The following is a 22,462-nucleotide window of genomic DNA, read 5'->3' as shown; positions in this document are numbered from 1 at the left end:
TCAACAAAGGATTTGTGGGCCGGGTCGTAGTTGCAGCTTCACCTCCGGGAGCTGCACCGCCTAGTTTCCCAAAGCGAAGCGACCGGTTGCAGAAGGGGACGAAGAGCGGTGAACGAGAGGCGAACGGGACCTACGACCTTGCGGAGACGGGGAGCGGCTAGATCGTGGTGGAGCACGGTCGGCGTTGATGTTCCTAGTCGGCGTATAAGGCGAGAAAGTGCGATTGTCTGGTACTTGGCGGTAGTGACTCGGAGACGACCACCGAGGAGGCGACTACCAGTGGTTGCGGCAATGACGGGTGATGTGTCCAATACCGGAACAATTAAAGCAGATGGGTTTATCATCCACTGTGCGCCAGTCAGCTGGGTTGCGACGGGGTGGCGGAAAGCTTCGCGTCTGGGAGCGAGTGGCCGGAGAAATCTGGTAGGTGTTTGTATGGCGGACCGAGCAGAGAGATGGAATGCCCAAACTTGCTATTTCCTCCCGAACGACCGCTTGTATAAGGGAGATAGCGGGCACGCTTTCCCGACAGTCGGGACGAACTGGAACTGGAGCAATGGCCTCAAGCTCACGGCGAACGATGCGCGTGATATCTTCCGGTCCTGCGGGCTGAACGAACCGCGGCGGGTCTTCGCAAGATGTCGCGGCGGTATTGGGTAATCGGTCGAAAGTTTCAGCGACGCGGCGGCCCTTCGCTTGTTCGAAGCGCCGGCACTCCTTTACAATTGCATCGACAGTGGCACAATCCTTACACATCAGGAGATTGAATGCATCGTCTGCAATACCTTTCAGTATGTGACCAATCTTGTCTGCCTCGGTCATGTTGTCATCAGCCTTGCGACAGAGGGCCAGCACATACTGTATGTAGTAGATGACTTTGGATTCTGTGGACGTCTGAGCGCGGCACGGAAGTTCTTTTTTTGCTGCCAGCTGACGACCGACAGGTCTGCCAAACAGGTCCCGCAATTTTTCTTTGCAGACATCCCAGCTCGTTAGGTCAGCTTCGTGTGTGTCGTACCATTGCTTCGCAGTTCCTCTTAGATAAAATATCACGTTTGCTAGCATCATTGTTGGATCCCACCTGTTGTTGTCGCACACTCGCTCGTACATCGTAAGCCAGTCCTCGACGTCGGCGTTGTCCGTGCCACAATATGTCCCTGGGTCCCGCGGATGTGTGAGGATGACCGTTGGCACGGGCTGCTGAGGCGTTTTCGCTTGTGTCGGTTGATTTGCCATTGTGGCGGCAGGTAGATGACGTCCGCTGCGAAGCTCCGTGATTGTACCCCGCACTTCCACCAAAATGTTGCAGGAAGAAAGCAGGCCCACGAGTGTAAAATAATGTATATTTACAACTGAGGTTAATGGCGTTCAGGCAACTGCCAGACTTCGTCTTCCTCTCGTCCAATCCAACTTCTTCCTTCCCTTCACCGTAACAATATGTTAATGTCTCTGTCTTCTAACGATGTCCACCCCTTGGGTCTTGGACCGCGTTTCTTGGGACTATACAGTAAGAGTTCCGACTTCAAGGGGGAGCATCTGAGACCGGTGGGTTTCGATAGTGTCTATGGCCCCCTGTAAGGCTCCCTCAACCTGACCGTCATTGCCTTCTGCGCACCATATAGTTATATCGTCAGCATAGATAGTGTGTTTGATGCCTTCAATCTCGAGAAGCTTTCTGCTTAGGTCGACCATGGCTATATTGAATAAACAGGGGGAAATGACTGACCCCTATGGGGTGCCCCTCTCGCCAAGTTCCAGCGGTTGTGATTCGAGATCGGCCACCCGGAGGGTAGCCTTCCTATCCGAGAGGAACGATCTAACATGGTTGTAAAATCTCTCACCCAGATTAAGCCGATTTATCGAGGCAATAATATGCGAATGTAGAACGTTGTCGAAGGCCTTCTCAAGATCAAGCGCCAAAACGGCCCGAGTGTCGCTAGAGTCATTGTCTATGATTTGATGCTTAATCAGTTTCATGGTATCCTTTGTGGATAGGCCTGGTCTGAATCCTATCATACTATGGGGTAAATGTCGCTATTCTCCAGGAACCGGCAGAGTCGATTCAGGACCGCGTGCTCCTACACAGGATGTAAGCGAGATGTACCTTACCTACACAGGATGTAAGCGAGATGGGCCTCAAGTTGTCAACGCTAGGTGTTTTTCCAGGTTTGGGGATGAGTACTGCGAGAGCAGTCTTCCAAGGTAATGGGACGGTTCCATTCCTCCAATTACCTTGGAATTGAATGCCAATTTATTTAATAAATGTATTTTGAACGCGCAGGCTTCCGCCTTCATCCTCTTTGGCTTATTCTAAGATGTATGTCAATTAGTTTTTACAAAATTCGCGATGGTCACTCAAATAATAAATAACCAGAATGCTGCTGCCTCGCCGTATAGTTCAACACAAGATAGCGCATATATTGCGTACGAGTGGGCTTATATGTATGGCTATACGCATAAGTCGATGCGTTATTTCTGTACAACCATCTGTACCCCGTGGATGTGCTAGTGGCAGTCTCTCTTCTGTACGGAATTACGCAATGAAACAACAAGCGTTACCTAAATGTTCTGAGTGCAACAAATGTGCGCCTTCAAACACATGATTCTTTTATTAAAGCGAACAGCTTTCATTGGCGCTCTCTCGTTTTCGTGGTCGGAAGAGTATGCGGTCTTAATCACACACGCACTTGTCTCCTGTGCAAACGCCAACCAGCGCTTTGAGGTGCACGTGCTCTCGCGCGAGATCTTTTTTTGGCGACCAAAGGTTTGGACTCTGCGGCCAGTGGTGGTGCTGTGTCGTGCTTCTCCACTGACTTGGCTGGCGGTTGCGAGGCGTCGTTTCGTCTTGACGGGCTTACCACAGCTTTGTTTATACCAACTGTCATAGTGCCCGTGGGATGTGCATGATTTTTAAAATTCTTTGTTTACTATTCTGGGAGGTTTTAAGTAGGCATGCAGGTGTTTCTCGACGATTAACAACGCTAATCACACCAGTGTCCCAACTCCAGCTATAGTTCACTGCACCCTATATTATGTACGAAGATGCTTATCTTATGTACTGTAGCTTCACAAGAATCACATAAGAGCAATCGAGGCGCTTCACTTATACACAGTGACATAAATGAACAGAATGGATGACATGGATTTTAAAACATGTACAATCTATGTAGCATAAATTTCCAGACATGCACCATTGTCTAGCAACGAACACTGTGTTATCTGTGCATGACGTGCAATGGAAGTGAACATTGAAAAGCATCGGTCTACCAAAACCAGGCCGGCCGAAAAGCGAGTTTCAAGGGCCCTTCAGAGACCGACACTAACGGAGAGAACCACTGTCGAAGAAATTCTTCTTCGCCGTGGAAGAAGAGCTCTTCTGACTAGACAGAAGCTCGAAATGCAGCCGCTCTAGGATCGTAAAGAGAGAGGGCGGCAGCCAACGGCAGCAACCTCGCAGTGGTTGCGCCACAGGCAGAAGGCTTCTGCAATAAGGAGAAGCCCCCCGAAGGGGCACCGCGAGCAATGCCCAGAAGAAATGAAACGATTTATTCTAGGGCCGCAAAATCTTGCATTCATGGCCCCCCAGAAAGCTCTAGCAATAACTTCTTGCCGCAGAACATGCTGGTTCGTCTCGTAGAGTGACAGTTCGGACGTGCTGCTGACTGAACCATTTCCCGTTGCGCCAGGCGGTCGAGAGTGGCAAGCACGCCCAACCTGAGGCGCCACGCGAAGTCGTCGAGGGAACGAGACAGAAAACACGCAGTTAGCCTTCCTCATGACACCTGTCTGGCGTGAGCAGCACGTGCTGTGGAAACTGGTGGGAACAGTAAGGCCACTGTCGCGTCAATGATGGGACTAGCAATCACGTCTACTCTGGGACAGCTCAGCTGCACACAGTGATAAAATGCTACGGCAGTTGCATAGAACATCTGGAACGTTAGTGACTGGGGGCCTTTGTTGAGACGCACATTCGGCAGCAACTCCCGAACATGAATGCGCAGGTTAGAACTCACGCGAGACCTCGCGAGAACTCGCGCGAGGAATTTGTCACCTTGCACTAGACACGGCAGGAAAGATAACATGACCAGAAAATGGAACAGTGGAGTGACTGAAGAGATGGCGAAATCCATAATGTGGGTTGATAGAGAGAGAGAAAAGGATGCATAGAAAGGCAAGGAGGTTAACCAGAGGCAGTTCCGGTTGGCTACCCTGCACGGGGGGAAGGGTGAAGGGGGATAAAAAGAGAAAAAGAGCAGAAGGGGGAGATAGAAAGAAATAGAGACGAGCACGACCAAACCGCGTACACTACAAAGCGGTAGGGAGCGGTGTTCTTACAGTCTGTTGTGAAGCCCCGCAGACCGCAGGAACCTTAATAACGCGAGTAGGGCCTTTAGCATGGATGTTCTGTGGGAGTAATGACCTAAAACTTCGAGTTCTCATAGTGGACGATTGTCCAACTGGTCCAGTACTCTGCACATCACTTGTTTCTAGGCGCTATATCACGGGCAGACACAGATAATGTGTGCGAGTGTCTCATCGCTGCTGCATGTGTCGCACGTGGAGCTGTTGACCATTCCAATAAGGAAGGCATATGAGTTCGTAAATGCAAAGCCTAGACGGTACAGCATGGCCTGTTCACGTCCTGGTAACCCAGGTGATAGATGCATCCGGATAACCGGAGAGAACGAACGCAGGCGACACATAGTGAAAACGTTCGAGTCCCACAGGGGCAAAGTACATTCATGAGACATCAATCGCAGCCCAGCCGCAGCGTCTGTTCGCGAAAGCGGAATCAAAACACGTTGACCACTTTCATGTGCAGATCGAGCGGCATCGTCGGCGTGGTCATTCCCGCTGATGCTGCAATGTTCTGGAAGCCATTAAAGATTATGTTGTGTCCCTTGCCATGGCTGCGATGATACATGTGTCGAATTTCTGGGGCCAGTTGCTCATTGAGTCCGTGGCGCATTGGGCTTTGTATGCACTGAACGGCTGCCTTGGAGTCACTAAAGACTGTCCATTGTTGTGGTGGTTCCTGATTAATGAAATCAAGTGCAGCATGGAGTGCCGCAAGTTCAGCGCCCGTTGATGTGGTCACACATGAAGTTTTTAATTTGATTTCTTCAGATTTTTCCGAGATGGATGACTGCAGCAGCTGAGCTGTTGAGTTTTACCGAACCATCTGTGTAGACATGTTGCCGGAATCTGTGTGCGTTGTGAATGTGTGCCAAAGTTGCTTGTTTCAAAGCTTGCAACGGCGCTCCAGCTTTCTTTCTGATTCCTGGGATTGTCAATTGCACTTGCGGCCGGTGCAGACACCACAATGGATCTGATAACCGTGTAGCTGGCGTAAATTCTGATGGCAAGTAGGACTGATGTCTTACAACACTTTTGGCAAAAGTTGAATGTGGCCTCTTTGCTGGCAAGCAAGTAAGATGGTGTGAGGGAATCCGAGTCAGGTGTCGGATATGTGCTCTCAGGACATCTGTATTTATATAGACTGTCAAAAGAGCCTCTCTGGCAATGGCCAATGTCGCAATCGATGATGTTGTTTTCGGGAAACGGAGACAAGTTATGAGTGCTTGTGCTTGCACAGTCTGAAGTTTGCGGATATTTGTCGCGCCAGTATTTCCCAGTGCAGGTAAGCTGTACCGCAGGAAGCCCAAAAACAGTGCTTTAACAGTGGCAACATTGATGGTACTGTTGCGCCCCAGGACTTCCCGCCGAGAAACGCAAGAAGGTCCACGATGGCGGCCAAACGCTTTGTCATGTACGAGACGCGAAGACTCCAACACAAGTCCCTATCAATGATGACGCCAAGAAAGCAGTGCGTTCGTCTGTATCGTACAGTTTGGTCATTAATCTGCAAAGCATACGGGGCCATCGCTTTGCGAGTAAAGGCACCGAGTGCACATTTCTCAGGGGAAAGCTTCAGGCCTTGCCTTCTTAGGTATGTTGACACGGCCATTGAAGCCTTCTGAAGTCGTGCGCGGACTTGTAGACGTGTCACTCCTGAAGTAGTCTGCATAATGGAGACTGAACGGTTTGCGGTAATGAATCGGCGAAACCAACGAGAGCCAGGGTGAACAGGGTTGGGCTGAGTACTCCGCCTTGCGGTACACCACGACTGGTATAGCTAGAAGGCGTTGGTCCGTCTTCAGTCAAAATAAAAAGATATTTCATTCAAATAGCTGCGTATCCAACGAAAGGCGTATGCACCAATTCCTACAGCTTCTAAGGCGTCCAGAATCGCATGATGATGGACATTGTCGTACGCACCTTTAACATCAAGAAATAAGGCCACAGTGATTCGCTTCAGATGTTTCTGGTGCTGTACATATGTAACAAGGTCAATAACGCTATCTGTTGACGAGCGTCCGCGTCGAAAGCCAGCCACTACCTTTAGATAGACGTTATAAAATTCCAAGTACCATTGTAACCGTGTAAGGATCATTCTCTCCATTACCTTGCTGCCCACACAGCTGGCCAGTGCTATCGGACGGTAAGATGTCAATTCCAGTGGATACTTGCCAGGCTTGAGGAGTGGAACAAGGCGACTGGATTTCCACGTGGTAGGGACCAGACTGTCACGCGATGATGCGTTGTATAGGCCAAGAAGTGCATCTCTGGCCTCTTGACCAAGGTTTGCAAGCGCACAGTATATGATGTCATCGGGTCCTGGTGACGAAGATCGTCTGCAGCCAGCAAGTGTGGACTCCAGTTCTTCGAGGGAGAAAGGAGCGTCCGTACGAGGATCTCAGGAGCAAGGGGGGACAATAATAGGAATAGGTGCCCAAGGTGAATGGTTGAACGCCGGACACGCGATCCTTGTGCAGTAATCTTCGGCTACGTTGACTTTTCGGCGTCCTTGATGGAGGGCTAGAGATTTAAGTGGCCGGCGCTGTTGAGGAGCTGTTCGAAGTCCGCGGACTGTTCTCCAGACAACTGCCAGAGGTTTACGCGGAAGGAAAGACCCAGAAAAGGATTTCGAGCGTTGATTTCGCAGCACTGCAAGACGACGTTGAATTTTCTTTTGAAGACGTCTGGCCTCTCTAAGGTTGTAAAACGATTTAGTCCATCTGTACCGTCGCTCCGCTCGCCGACGGATTGCACGGAGGCTCTGTATATCCGTATCAAAATCTGTGTATTTCTCCAATGGCCGAAATGAACGCATAGTATCCTGCATTGCCTTGGCGATCTGAATTTCTAGTGTGGACGAAAAGCCTTCGTGGCATGCATCTACCATAAGTGATTTAAACACGGGACGATCTATTGTTTGTTTAAAATTGGATGGGACGGATTTGGTTAGGCCTTTAATCTTCAGGTAGGTAGGTAGGTGGTTGAACTTCGTTATAGAGATACTAGGTAGTGCCGCGAAAGATGGACTCCGCGAATTTGTCCGCTCAAGAAGTGGAAGGTCAAAGTCCCGCGAATATTAAATATGCGGCTTTATATCTTCGGGCGCATCCGACCACACGGAGTCAGAAATGCCATAATGATTACAAAAGCTAATATACGATGAGATGCGCCTAGTTGTATATAAAGAGGATGCCTCAGTCTACAGTTTCGTAAGGTAATGAACAAATATCTTCACTTTGGAATAGTAGGAGCTTTGTCCAATATGAGACCATACTCAATGGAGAGGCGAAGGCAGCGTGATAGGCTATCCTCAAGTGCGAAGTACAATGTAGTGTCGTCTGTGGGAGTTTTCACTTTCGCAGCACTGCTGCCAGGGAGCTGAAAGCCTCGCACGCATGAATAACCCTTGAAATAAATTATGGGGTTTAACGTGCCAAAACTACTTTCTGATTATGAGACACGCCGTAGTGGAGGACTCCGGAAATTTCGACCACCTGGAGTTCTTTAACGGGCACTTAAATCTAAGTACACGAGTGTTTTCACATTTCACCCCCATCGAAATAGGGCCACCGCGGCCGGCATTCGATCCCACGACCTCGTGCTCAGCAACCCAACACCATAGCCACTGAGCAACCACGGCGGGTAATAACCTTTGAAATAAAGCATTAAAATATGGCTCAGGACTACGGACGAATGGTGAAGGTTCCCGAGGAACCCCTCGTGTAATGGCAAAGAGGGCGCTTTGCCGGCCTCAGTGAACAAGGTGCTGTGTAGGTTAGTGTAGACCTTCCTCAGTGATTTCGCAAAAGGTTGAGGAACGCCAAAAGTTATCAGGACACAAAATATGTACACGTGTTCTGCTCGGTCATATGGCTTTTCAAGGTTCAACGTGACCAGGAGACCACGGGTAGACTGACAGCGTATAAGATATGGTGTCACACGCTGTCAAAGAGAACAAGCCTGATGATGGTAAAGAAAGAAGCTCATCAAGACCCCCTAGCGCTGAACGATACTGACCAAGAAAATCTTGTAAACAATTTGCCTCTTCGGCCATTCGCCCATATCCTGGCACCCGCAACAGCCACAGCTGAACTAGAACAGAGGCGCGCTTTGCTCCCATAGCGCGGCGCGCACTCGATTACGTGACTTTCAGCATTGGGTGCGCGGGAAGACAGCGCGCGTCACGCCACCATCCTTTCCCGCTCGCCCTCGCATGCTTTCTCTCGCTACCACTCCCAGGAAGTGGTAGCCCTAACCCCAGGGCTACCACTCCCAGGTTTTTTTTTTATTGAAGTGAATATTAGGAGAGGTTGGGGCCTTTATGGTGGCACCGGCTACTCCTTGTCACTTGGCAAAGGAAAAAAATTTGCGTAAAAAGCGAGAATAGCGACACGAAATATGGCACTCAGTAGAATACTGGATGAATAAAAAATATACAGTCCAACAGTACATCAGTCGCAAAGTTCTGTGCATTAGTTCAGTCCAAGTACGCATATATAAAGTCAGATATTTTGTACTGCCAAAATACACAACACATGTAATGCACTGCAAGTACAGAACAGAATTATACATATTGCGTAAAAGTTGCGATCACCACATAAACCAATTATGAACCACAGACAACGCTTGTGTTACTCATTTAGCGTATTCGGATCATCTGATACCTAATATTTTCCCAAAATGCTGGTGTCCTCTAAAAACGTTTTCAGAGCAAGAAGCGCTCTTTTTTGAAGGCCCGCAGTTGGCCATGGGCCAAGTATCTTTCTTAGAGTGAATGGTCTTCTGTCTAACATCAACAAATTTGCTTGCAGAACCCTTCTTCGTGGGTCGTATTTCGTGCACTCGAGAAGAAGATGATTCACATCTTCGTCTGGATGGCCACAAGAACACTGCGGACTAGAGACACGTTTTATCCTGTAAAAGAAGTGCTTTGTAAATGCAGTACCGAGACGCAGGCGGTGTACCAATGTTTCAAATTTTCTGTTGTCCCTTAGATTTTCCGGCATTGATAAGTTTATACATGAGTCTATAAAGTATAACTCCGAGTTTTTAGTTTGCTGATCAAACCAGGTAGTTTTGCTGAGGCGACAAGAAATCTGTCTCAGGCGCAGACGGACTTCACTACGCAATAGAGGAAGATTGGTTGTCTCCGCGTTATTGTGCGCTCGATTCGCAGCTGCGTCCGTTGCAGTATTTCCAGGAATATTGCAGTGCCCAGGTATCCACTGGAATGCAATTACGAGTTCATTGCGCTTGCTTTTGTAAGTTCTTTGAGTGTCTCATACAATAGCAAAGTGTTCGAAGAATTTTTCTTATTGCTCTGTAGTAATGTGAGAGCGGCTTGCGAATCGCTAAATATAACCCATTTTTGCGAATGTTTTTCTAATGTTATGAAACGCAAAGCACACAGGATTGCAAACAGTTCTGCCACGGTGGAAGATGTCTCTCGGGATAATTTAAATGTTTGCTCTAGCGCTAAATGTGGAATGACGAATGCTGAAGTCGAGGAATTTTTATGACACGAACCATCTGTATAAACGTGGATGTACTGGGGATATAAGGAGTAAATTTGGAAGAGTGCCAGTTGTTGTGCGGCTACTATGAACATGGCTCTCTTGGATATAATCCCTTCAACCGATAATTCTATTTGAGGACATGCTAACATCCAGGGAGGGTAACAAACATCCACTTTGAATAATTCAAATCTTGGTAATAATGCTTTATGTTCTCGAACAACATCGTGAATTTCGCTTCTGTTTCTTTCGGTAAGCGCAAGGCTTAATGGATGCTTCTCGTGTTGGCTTTAGATACGATAAATATGTCGGCATGTTTCAACCGCTCGTATGACTGGAAATGGTGGGTGACGAGCTTCAGCGATTACTAAAGAACTCGAGGTAGCCTGCGGAACCCCAATACACACTCGCAGCCCTCTTGCCAGTAAACGTTGATGACGTTCCTCAGAAGTTTGCGATAAACCATGGAGAATAGGTGCGGAGTAAGCAATTTTTTGTTGTATGAGTGCGTTATGAACCTGTAATAGTGAAGAGACTGATCCTCCCCACGTTGTGCCAGCGAGTCGCCGAAGTACGTTTATTACTGCATTGGTCTGCTTTTCAATTGCGCGGATGTGTGAAGCCCATGTTAGCTGGCGGTCAAGAATAACTCCAAGGAATTTATGCTTTCTCACAAACATCAAATTTTGCCCATTAAGCGTAAGTTGGAAATTATTCAGCTGTCGTCTAGTGAAAAGAAGTACGGCTGTCTTTGCGTATGAAAGACTCATGCCTCTTTCTTTTAAGAAAGTGTCGATATTATCAAGCAAGACCCTCTTGCAGCGTTGTTAGAATGTCTTGTATATGAGATCGAGAGGCCCATATGCAGATGTCATCTGCGTACAGCGAATACTGTAGACCAGACGGGAGCTTTAGTGGCAAGGCTGCCATGACACAGTTGAATAAAAACGGACTGAGAACACTGCCCTGCGGAACGCCCTGCGTAATGCTGTGATAATTAGTCTCTCCTTCGATTGTTTCCATAAATATTTTTCTGTCTTTTAAGAAATTTGATACCCATCGCAGTGCTCGACCGTGTAGGCCAAGCTCTAACATAGCAGCAAGGATGTGTATGTGACTTACAGTGTCGAATGCTCTTTGAATGTCTAAAAATACTGCTACTGTCACATTTCCGCAACTACGTTCATGTTCGACGCATGTGGCAATGTCTAATACTGAATCCATTGTACACCGATTTTCTCGAAAACCGGTCATGTAATTGGTAAACACATTTGTGTGTTCACACAACCACTGCAGTCGACGGTCTATCATCTTCTCCATTAGTTTGGAAAAACAGCTTGTGAGACTGACGGGTCGGTAGGAGTCAAGACAAAGGGGAGTCTTTCCTGGTTTTAGAACTGGAATTACCCGGGCTAATTTCCATGAATCAGGAAGAGTCTCTCTTATCCAGATATCATTAAATATCTCCAAAAGAGCCATTCTTCCTATTGGACCTAGGTTCTTTAACATCATATACCTGACACCATCTGGGCCTGCGGTTGTCTTTGTACGGCATGACGAAAGAGCACATTTCAATTCATTTAGACTAAACTCACAGTCAAGTTGAGGATGTTGAGACATAAAGCACGCACGAACTTTCTGTTCTGCTGGTGTTGTCGAACTTTTAAATTGTGGGCAAGTAAACGGAATTCCTGGTCTGGATATAAGTTGACAGAATTCGTCAGCAACAGATGTTTCCGGAGTGCTTCGAGCTACGGCAAGGGCTCGGAAGGGATGGCTCTGGGTAACTGGACCACTAAAAGATCGGACAACTGACCATATTTTGGGAACTGGAGTAAACGGAGACAACGACGAGCAGTATTCTCGCCACCTTCTCGTACCTAATTTTTGTAAGTGTCTGCGCGAAGTTGACCGAACTTTCTGTGCCATCTTGTAGTCATCCAGCTTTCCACTGCGGCGGTAAGCCCGTTCTGCGCGTCTTCTAATTGCTCTTAGACATTCATATCCCCGTCGACTGCAGCGTATTCATTTGGAACAGTGACTTGTTTTGTGCAGATCTCGTAAGACTCACACAATATATTTGCAAAACTTTGAAAGCTCGGATTTTCACCCAATGAGTTACTTAAATGGTGACGAAAACTTTACCAATTAGTATATTTTGAGTAGCGCCGGGTACCCTCACTCCGTATGTGGCGATGTTTTACCAGGATCGGAAAATGATCACTACCGTGCGTTTGTATGTCCGTTGACCATTCAACGCCATCAAGGAGGTCTTGTGAGCAGAGCGTAACATATATACAGCTTGAGTAACGAAACCCCCGCAAGAACGTTGGAGAGCTGTCATTTAACACGATCAGATTACTTGTTTCTGCGGCAGACTCTATGATGCTTCCGCGGGAATCGTTATATTCACTGCCCCAGATGACGTTATGTGCGTTGAAGTCCCCACAAATCAGCACATGTGAGTTTGCGATACCAAACACATTCACCAAGCTGTCAACTGATATTTTGCTAGCACATTGTAGGTAAAGACTGATCACTGTGACGCTTGTATTTCTAAAAGATATCTTGCATGCTACGAACTCCTGTATATTTAAATCGCTCGACTGTATTAAATAGGACGGCAGGTCCTTTCTCACGCATAACATCGCTCTGCTACGTCCAGCAATGCTCGATGATTTATATATAACATAGTTTGAAAGACGAAAGTCATCTCTTACGCCTTCCTCCTGTATACATAAAACAGGAAAGTTATGTTGAGCTAGTAGTTTGCGAAAATCAGCTGACTTATTTCGAAGGCTATTAGCATTCCACTGAAATACGAAAACATTGTTGTAACGATTATTCATTGGAAGCCTGCCGTGGAGCTGTTGGTGGTTGTGGAAGCACCAACGATTCCATAGAAAGCAGTGCTTTTACCTCTGGTAGATTGTTTGCTTGTGGAATGACACTTAGAATTGCACGCAGAGCTGTGAATAGCATGGGCAGGATCATTTGTGCAACAGGTAAAGACGCGTAATCACCAAACGACGCTGAAGCTCCATGCGTGCTCGAAGCAGGTCGCTGAAGAGTTGACTGAGATGGTCGCTGGGATGACTGGTGTGGTTGAGGCGAATGCTGAGGCAGTCGCTCAGACGTTAGATGAGGTTGCTGTGTCAATGGCTGAGGGCGTTGCTGCGAAGGTCGGCGAATTTCACTCGAAGCCTGGGCAAGATGAGTAGCATTCTCTGAAGGGGGATCATGCCGCTCGCTGTCAGGACGTTGTCGACCTGAGTGTTTCAGAGCTGCAGAATAGCTCATATGGACCCCTTGCTCTTTTTCTTTGCTAGGAGTTGGAGGCGTGCATCTTACAGCATCAAGGTTGGGTGGGGGCGCATTACGAGGAGGCAGCCTTCCGTATTTTAACTCATGTCTGCGTAACCGTGAGGCAGCTCTGCTCTGAGGGCACCCGGAGTAGGAAGCTGTATGGTTTCCACCACAGTTGGCACACTTTGGTTGGCACACAGACTTACACTCTGATTGGTTGTGGTCTTCAGAGCATATCTTGCAGCGACGCTGACTGCGGCAGTTCTTCGATAGATGTCCAAATCTCTGGCAGTTGTAGCATCTTAGAGCAGGGCCATGATATTCTTTTACGGGGTGACTCGTGAAACCTAAATGCACTCGTTGCGGCATTAGTTTGTCTTCTCTGTAATGGAGGATGGCGGTTCTCAGAGGGCGTGATTCTACCGCTCCGTCTTCTTGGCGATTGTAGCGCGCCTGACGATGGGCTGATGTCACTCCAGAATCCTTCAGGAAGTCAACCAGTTGTTCTTCCGTATACTCAACTGGCACATGGCGTGTCTTGCCAACATTCTCGGTATAAGACGCCGGAATGAATGGCTTGACTTCCAAACCAGCCACTTCGCTCATCGACAGTAGATGTCTTGCAGATGAAACTGAAGTAACGTTAACAGAGAAACTTCCATCTTTATTCACGAGGAAAGACTGCACTTTTTCTTTTGCCGCGGAGACAATTTCCGACGCAGCTCGGTTTGGATTCACTTGCCAGAAGTTGCATCCTTCTTGTGAGGGTCGAAAAACAACTGGAATTCCCTCAGGCCGGTTCTTTTTATACGTTACCAAGGAGAACGGCGTTTCATCGCAGTCTTTGTCTTCATCTTCACTTAGATCATAGGTAGATGTTTTGTCGTCGTCAACCCGTGGTTTCTTGGCTTCACTGTCGCTTGTCTCAGCCATATTCACTGACGGTGCGCTGGAAGCTAGGGCGGCGTGAAAACTAGCGTCGCAATTCTTACTTTATATATATATATGTATATATATATATATATATATATATATATATATATATATATATATATATATATATATATATATATATATATACAGTAAGAATTGGAATATAGGTCTGCCCCTCCCCTATTTTATTTCTAGCAAAAGTGAAAAAAAGACACGGTGTAGTCCGGAAAAAAATGATCAGTATATAAGACGGGGATCGACTTTATGCCGCGGTTTTCTTTAATGCGGTGTATACATATATGTGTAATAGTGTGACTGGCGACGACACTATTTCTTGACCAAAGGCGTTTGGCGCTTCTACTATAAAACCACCTCTATTGTTTTGAAGCTACCAGTTTATCCCATATGTGGACTGGGCCAGCGCTCTTTTAGTTTCTCCACACTGTAAGGTTATGCGAGATAACCTGTGCGAAATGAAAGGAAGTGCTCTTCTAGAACGTTCCTTTTGGCGCGGAAGAAAAATAAGGAGACGTCACTTCTACTGATTATTTTACAGCAATAACGTTGGACACAGTTTGTTTCGAGTGTTGGCTAAAGACATACTATATATACCGTTCGAGTTCAAGAGGCCCTGCATAGCCTAACGTTTGGTCACTGCAACCAGCACACACAAAAGAAAGGGAATGAACTCTGTATTCAGATAGAAAAACAGCTGCTAAGACAGTCTCTATTCCTTCGTCAACGTTACAACAAGCGCAATTTCTTTCCACGTGGCGTCACAAGTCCACATAAAAAAAAAAAGACTGACCTCTTTCCCACCTCACTTCTCCCCGAAGAGTGCTCTTGCGAGCCTCCGCGAGAGCACTTTTCGGGCTGTAAGAGCTACTCTTATCCTCCCAATCGAATACTCTGCAAGGCGGGATTGTGGAGGACATTTGATCATGATGACAACCGTTGTTCTTGGCGCACAAAAGACGTCATGCAAGCAGACAGCTGTCCTGGTTCAGATAATGCACATAGTTCCCTGGTGGCCTTGGATAAGTGCGCAGCGAATTCTATTTGTACTTATGGAAGGCGTGTGCAAGAGTGGAAGGAACAATCAGTGGTACTTACGGTCTCCAATATTTCCTGATGGATCCACATCATGGGCGGCCCTTCTCTCTCTGTTCGGCAGATGTTCCTTTACTCTCGCTCCGGTGATGTGGGGCTCAGAGGTGCGCGTAGCCGACCCCGAGTGCTCATCTGCTTCGAGAAAGTTTCGGAGCGAAATGAGTCGGTCCTGTCCTATGCCACCTATAGACGGGAGATCACATCCCGCCCCAGTTGCTACGAAGCTAACATAATGATGGTACATGTCGTTCGGAACATCGAGAACTGGAGGACGACGCTAATAAGCCGTACGAGACATTACCGACAATTAGTCAATACTCGAAGTGCAATGAGGGAACGCAGCAAACAACTGTCGCAACGCCGTATTCACGCAGTTTGCGGAACTGCTGTAATGACGCATTGCTGAGAGCGTTAATCGCCTATGAAGACGCGCGATATCGCTGGTGATAGGTTCACTTGCATGGATTCCCGCCAAGTTATACGGCAGACTGGGAAAGTGTACGGGGCTTTCCGGCGCTGTTTTCTTATGTTATCTTGTGTTTAGATCAGACTCTCAACTGCTTGCGCACACGATAATGACTGGGAAAGACGATAGGCTGATTCCTTTGTCCCGGAAAGGCGCTCGAACATTGTGCGTAGCAGTGCGCGTAGCGTGATCCTGGGAAGAAATGCTGAAGCAACGCATCAAGGGCCGGTTGCGGCGTCGTTTCGGTGGTGCCCAAGTCATCGACGACATTGCGCGACTTCTCTTCGGAGATTTTTGGCCCTTTTGGCCCTGCAATCGAGAAAACTATGAATTATCTAAATGTAGGACAAAGTGCGAGACAACTTGAAACGATTGATCTCTGAAGGTGAGAGAGAGAGAGAGAGAATGAAGAGGAAAGGAAGGGAGGTTAACCAGATATGAATATCCGGTTTGCTACCCTACACTGGGGATGGGAGATAGGGGTTAGAAAGATCACAGAGAGGAAAACGCTAAAAAAAGAAAAAAAAAGAAACACGCACACATGGAGACACACACACACACAAAAGGCGTTCCAGTTAAAGGCGATCGCAAAGGCCGGTAGATCGCAAAAAGCGCAATAGTGCTTGCACGGCCTTCTTCTGTGACGTTAGCTCCCTTCGATGTTGTAGAATTCTTTTTTCGGATAGCGGTTGGTCGTCCAGTTGGTCAAGTTCGTGGTGAAAGCACTACCTCTGTGGACCGTACTGCGGGCAGGCGCACAAAATATGGCCAATTGATTCTTCATGGCCGCAGTGGTCACAGGTTGGGGTGTCGGTCATCCCTATGCGGAACGCATAGTCTTTGGTAAAAGCAACGCCCAACCACAGTCGATGCAAAAGCGTGGCGTCTCCACTGCGAAGCTGTGATGGCGCTTGAAGTCTTAATGTTTGATCAAGTACAGTCGCGTATTTCTTAAAAGGGGGTCATTACAATGGAACATGGCATACTGCCGAGCAAGCAGATGGAGCTTCCGTGCTGCGTCAGTTCTGGAAAGTGGAATTGGTACGTGGTGCTCCTCAGTATGGGCTGAAAGGGCAGCTTTATCGGCCCGCTCATTGCCGATAATCCCGCAGTGATTTGGAAGCCATTGGAAAGTTATGTTATGGCCTGCATCACTTATATGGTGTAACTTCTCTGTAATGTGAAATATTAGCTGTTCGTGCGGTCCGCGTCGTAAAGGTGACAGTAGAGACTGAGACTGCCGCCTTAGAATCACAGAATATCGTCCACTTGTGTGGCTGTTCATTACCAGTCTAGTGAAGGGCACTAAAGATCGCTGCGAGCTCTCCTGCCGTCGACGCTGTCGCGTGAGTCGTCCTAAATTTGATTTTTGGGACTGTCGCTGGTATCACGATTGCCGCCGCGGAGCTGTTTGGCAAAACAGATCCATCAGTGTAGATACGTGTAGAATCACCGTAGTTCTCGTGCAGAAATAATAGCGTGAGCTGTTTAAGGGCTGGTGACGATAGATCAGCTTTTTTCGTGATGCCAGGTATTGTGAGATTGATTTTTGGCTGAGCGAGGCACCACGGAGGAACCAACTTGTTTCACTCCGGCTGCGGGAGAGACAGATAAAAGAACGTGTTCATACTAGCCCCGCTGGCGCCACTTGTTAACACGTGTAACGCATGGTATTACGCTCGTTAATCGAGACTGCGCAAATTTGTTTTCGCTTTCTTGTGTTCAAAGTTCTGTTACGAAGTGGTATCCCCAAGCTTATTAATTTATTGCTTGATCGGACCTTACTCGTCGAACAGAGATATAGTGAGAGGGAGAAAGAAGGAAACCGAATCAAAGGTTGTTATTGATGAGAGCTGTTTAGGTTAAAAGCCGTCAATGCCAGTTACTGCGCCTAAGTGTCTGTTACACAGAACAATGGTTCAAGCTACCGCAACTAAAGTGGTCTCGATTGGTTACAAAACAAGCAAGAATGGACGCAAATGCCTATTTTAGTAACATTACCATCTTACGGTGCTTTCATTTTCGGGGTGCCCGAGAACGCTTCTATCACCAGTCAGCTAGCTTTCTCAATCTCAGCAACGCTAACGATATACGGTAAGAATTGAGAACTCAGCGTGAACTCTTTATTTGTGAGTTCCATAACGTGCACCAGCGCCTGTTGCAAAACTTGCGAGTGGACGTGGTTTATAGGTGGGTTTACCCTGGCGCGGTGTAATTGATGTAGTGCAGACCTCTAATTCATTGAGCTGTCAAATAAACGTATTGAGGAGTTTGATGACAGAATCTGTCTTGGCTAACGCATGTGAAGCTGCCCGTGTATAATGTCTAAATTCAGGTTAGTAAATCCTCTTAGGTGGTACCCATAGACGATGAACGTGTGTTCAAGCTCCAGATTACTTCGCTTTTTTCATATTTCGCTGAAAGCGACCGTCAGCAGCCTGTTTCCCGTGGAAGGCCAGCCCTACGCACGCCTTCCTGACGCAGAAGCGTCCACGGTGTCCGCCACCAGGAAGCGGAACGGCTAAGACAGCAGCGCTGACACCGATGACACCATGATCTACTGCGTTGACTGTGAGGAAACCATCTGACGACAACTTTGAAACAATCCGACGACAGATTATGCTGAGCCGCAGGGTGAAGAGAAGAATGTTCAGCGTCGCCTCCCGTTCGAATGCGTCCAATGCAAGGGCGACACGAACCCCTCAGCAATTCGCCATCCTTTTCGTGCCTGTACTCGCCACCAGCAACATCAAAAAACTCAACAGGCAAAGCGTATCTATGCATTTCGAGGCGCTGATGCCTAACGAAGTAAGATACATCAGTGTCAACACTCGAAGGAATATCCTCGCCATAGATGGGGAAGACCACATCTTTGTTCTGTAGGACGCCTCTCATTCGGTCTTCTGAGTTCTTGCGTTCTTTAGTGTATTTTGGGGATCATGGGTCTCCTGCATGTGGGGATATATCCTGACCCCGTTGTACGTAGCCCTAAATGGCAGTGCCTTCGACGTCAACCTCAAGGAAACGGAGCAGCCGGGATGATGGCACCGACAGCACTCAACTGTATACGGTGAGTAGAGATGACAGCGATAACAGTTTCGTCCCTATTATAAAGCGCAAAGCCAAGAGGAGGATCCCCAGCGCGTCTTCACCAGCAAGTACGGCAACCATGAAGAGTAGTTGCGGTCCTCCTTGCCATATTATACTGTTTGTTCCCATTGATTCATCGGACAACCTGAGGAGCGTGAATCGGCAAATCATTTCGGCATGACTCGAAACTCGTGCCGAATGAGATAGAGGACATTTGACTCAATCCCAGGAAGAACGTTCAGGCCATGGACATCGAACACCCTGTCACACTGCATGCTTTTGCGAACTTTTACGCAGCTTGTGGACATCAGAGACTGCGCTTACATCCCGCAGGACCGACACACGGCAAGGAACCTCATATATGATGTCGACGTTCATATTCCAAATGCTGATTTTCCTGTTCTGGTCCAGCCAGCTACTGCCAGAGGTCTGCTGTCACGGATGTCAGAATTTCAGGCCTACAGTAACATGAAGGATAGCACAACCACTTCCACAACCACTTCGACCTTTCTGGAAGCAGGTCAAGTGCCCATCTATAATTCAAGAGAACGCCAGAGGTATACTGTCACGTATGTAAGAATTTGATGATTGCTTGCCATTGACAACTACACCGGCCTTTCCGGGAGGAAGTCAAATGCGCTTCTCTATTGAATAGAACGCCATAGGTCTGCATTCACGGATGTCAGAATTTCGGCACTTCGTTTCATTGCGATATCAATTGTATGGACACTCCCGGCGCATTTCTGCAATTGGCTTCGTCGCCGCCGTCGCCGTGATGCTCCGTAGAAAGTACAAGAGTGATAACATCGTTGCCGCGTGCCGTATGCTCTATGTGCGAGTGAAACCGTCCGAGGGTGAGCCGACAAGGGTGGGCCGAATCTCGCGCGCGCGAGGGAGGAAAGCGAGGAGGACGCACGCAAATCCCCGGGGAACGGAGGGGCGGGAGAGGGGGGTGAGGACGTTTACTCTGGCGGCTGCTGCGTATGGCGCGGCCGCACGTGGCTTTGCGGGCACTATCTTGGAATCGATCTGCGACGGGGAAAGAGTCCGCCGTGCGCTGTGTTTTCGCCGCTTCATTCGCGTTGAAGCGAGAGGCAGCACGAAGGTCAATTCGCTCACTGCTTCCTCTGGGCTTCCTTATTCCAGCGTTTTGACAGCGAGTTTCCGCTGTCAACAAGTGAGATGTGTTCCTGTTAGCTTATGCGTGCGTGGCACCATGCTTGTTATTTAGTTAGTAAGTGAATCGAATGTTTTTACACGTTATACGGCAGATAAAACTACTATCTTTATTTCGTAAAGCTGTCTACTAATTTGCTATTGCAACCAATGCTTCGCCTTTCTGGCGAAACTACGACTTTTTTTTTCAAACAAGTTCGCCATTATCAATTTGTTTCTTTATCATGCATTCAACGCAGTCAAGTTATTGTGTATATCCCCGAGAAGTTCACGTATGTTCGCCAAATAGTGCAGCCTCACGGCGACAATCAGTACTTGTGTATCCGTGTTGCAAAACAAATGTGTCATTTACACTGATATGTGCCTGTATGTCTCCTTTACGTCAGTTTGATAGACAGACTGAAAGATATGCTCATCATGCACACTGGGGAAGCATGAGGGCAAATCAGAGGCTCGAGTCTAGTTCTTCTGGCTTCCGAGCATGGACTGAGAGTTTGGAACCATGGCAGCTTGATTTATCTCCGAAGATTGACTTACATCAGCTGCTTGGACTTGATAGGTGTCGCAGAGTTTAAATTGCAAAGTTGACTGGTTCTCAGATATTGAAACTCACGGCAGCCAGCATATTCCTACGTACATCACTATTATAGGCCTTGATAGTTCTCTCTCACTTGTGCTTTCATACCGGCAAGCATATCGTATTTCGGTCAAGGCCAAGCGTAGACATGAGCCTCCCAAGTCCTTTGTAGACAGAGTCGCACAAACGCTGCAGACTTCTAGGCGTACGTTTACAACATCTATAAGACACACAGATTGCGACAAAGAATTGGAGAGGCTTCGGGCGATCCATTGGCGGGTCGAGAGACGGTGTAGGCACATCAAGTCCATATATAATCTCGGGGAAGCCCAAGGTATTCAGAAGAAAGTTCAGCGTCACCTGAATAAACTTCAGGACCAACGATGGAAGCCATTTTGCGAATCACTGGACCCTTTCAAGCCATTATCCCCTGTATGAAGAACCCTTAAGGTTCTTCACTCATTTTCACGACAGCGTCGTCCCTTCACTGCGCTGGCCTTACAGCAAAGCCATCCAGAGCTTGATGTTGCTGGTGATTTTTGTCCTAAGGTTGCTGGCGATGTCGTTTTGGTGGCCGGCCAATGGCTACATGATCCCATCGCGTGAAATCAAAGTATGGGAGTGCTTTTCTCTGTGGAAGAACTTCATGTGGCTTTGGCTACATGTAGACGGTGGTCATAACTAGGTCCCAACGTGGTGACCTACGCAGCCTTAAGCCACCTAGGTCAAAAATCAATATTCTGTCTTCCGGATACCTTCAATTATTCTTGGTATCACATCATAGCCCCAGGCGATTGGAAGTGCAGGCGCCTGGTGCCTCTACTGAAGCCTGTAGAGTCTCCGCTGGACTTTACACCTTACCGGCGGATTGTACTTGTGAGTTTATCAGCAAGGTCATGGACATGATGCTGATTGGCTTCCCCGCCGGACTCTCGACGCAGGATGCAATGAAACAAATAAAGCATCAGATTGTGGATGGCCGTTCCAGAGACGTCAAGGCTTTGCTCGGTCTGGACCTGGAGAAAGCTTTCGACAACGTGCTCCACAGCTTCATCGTAAAGACCATTTCAGACCTGGGTCTCGGTTCCAGATTCCATAGCTACGTCAGCTCTTTCCTAACGGACAGGAAGGCCAAGCATCGCATTGGGGACTTCCGCTCCAACGATGTGCCCCTCGGAGGGCGGGGCACTCCTCAGGGCGCCGTCATCTCGCCCACCCTGTTCAACATCTGTATGATTGGCCTTTCCGAGAAGTTGGCACGCGTGGAGGGCGTCAAGCACACCATATACGCCGACGACATCACTTTATGGTGCTCCGAAGGCTACGAGGGCAGAGTTGAATAATCCATGCAGGAGGCGATCGACGTGATCGAGGAGTATCTCCGCCCCACCGGACTTCGATGCTCCCCCGCCAAGTCGGAGCTTCTGCTTTACAGAAAAGAGAAGGGAGACAGACCCAAAGATTGGAAGCCACTCTCCGAAAGCAGCATCAGTCTTCGCACTTGTGACGGGGGGGTGATACCCAGGGTCGACGTTATTCGGGTCCTGGGCGTGTTTGTCGATTTCAACGGCGGGAACGGAACGGCTCTCCGCAAGATCATCGCAAAGATGGACAACGCTTTCCGCCTCGTTCGCAGAATAGCAAACCGGCACCGAGGAATGAAGGAAAACAATCTCCTCAGGCTTATCAATGCCTTCGTACTATGTCACTTTACGTACACAATTTCTATGCACAACTGGCTCAGAGCGGAGCGAGACAAGCTCAATGCTCTCATCCGCAAAGTGGTCAAGAGGGCTCTCGGGCTACCCATCAGGACCCATACCGAGGATCTCCTCAAGCTGGGGGTGCATAACACTGCCGAGGAGATTGCCGAAGCCCAAGAACGCACGCAACTCACTCGCCTGAGCACCACAGCGGCAGGTAAACACCTCC

General features: G+C 48.1%; 2 protein-coding genes across 3 annotated transcripts in view; both read right to left on the bottom strand.

The window, feature by feature from the left end:
* The window catches only part of LOC126545605 (coactosin-like protein), an 829,152-nt gene that overhangs the window by 100,244 nt on the left and 706,446 nt on the right, over positions 1 to 22,462 (bottom strand). The gene's annotated exons all lie outside the window — the stretch shown is intronic.
* Positions 1 to 22,462, bottom strand: part of LOC126545601 (uncharacterized) — a 56,042-nt gene that overhangs the window by 18,543 nt on the left and 15,037 nt on the right. For both annotated transcript variants that reach the window (XM_055061882.2, XM_050193523.3), the window contains exon 2: positions 15,225 to 15,353. In XM_055061882.2, coding sequence (XP_054917857.1) covers positions 15,225 to 15,353 — 129 coding nt within the window. The remainder of the gene's footprint in view (positions 1 to 15,224; positions 15,354 to 22,462) is intronic.

This window comes from Dermacentor andersoni, chromosome 1 (genome assembly GCF_023375885.2).
Source record: "Dermacentor andersoni chromosome 1, qqDerAnde1_hic_scaffold, whole genome shotgun sequence".
NCBI classification, from domain to species: domain Eukaryota; kingdom Metazoa; phylum Arthropoda; class Arachnida; order Ixodida; family Ixodidae; genus Dermacentor; species Dermacentor andersoni.
Note: the sequence above shows the minus strand (reverse complement) of the source record. Positions and strands in the feature narration are given on the sequence as shown.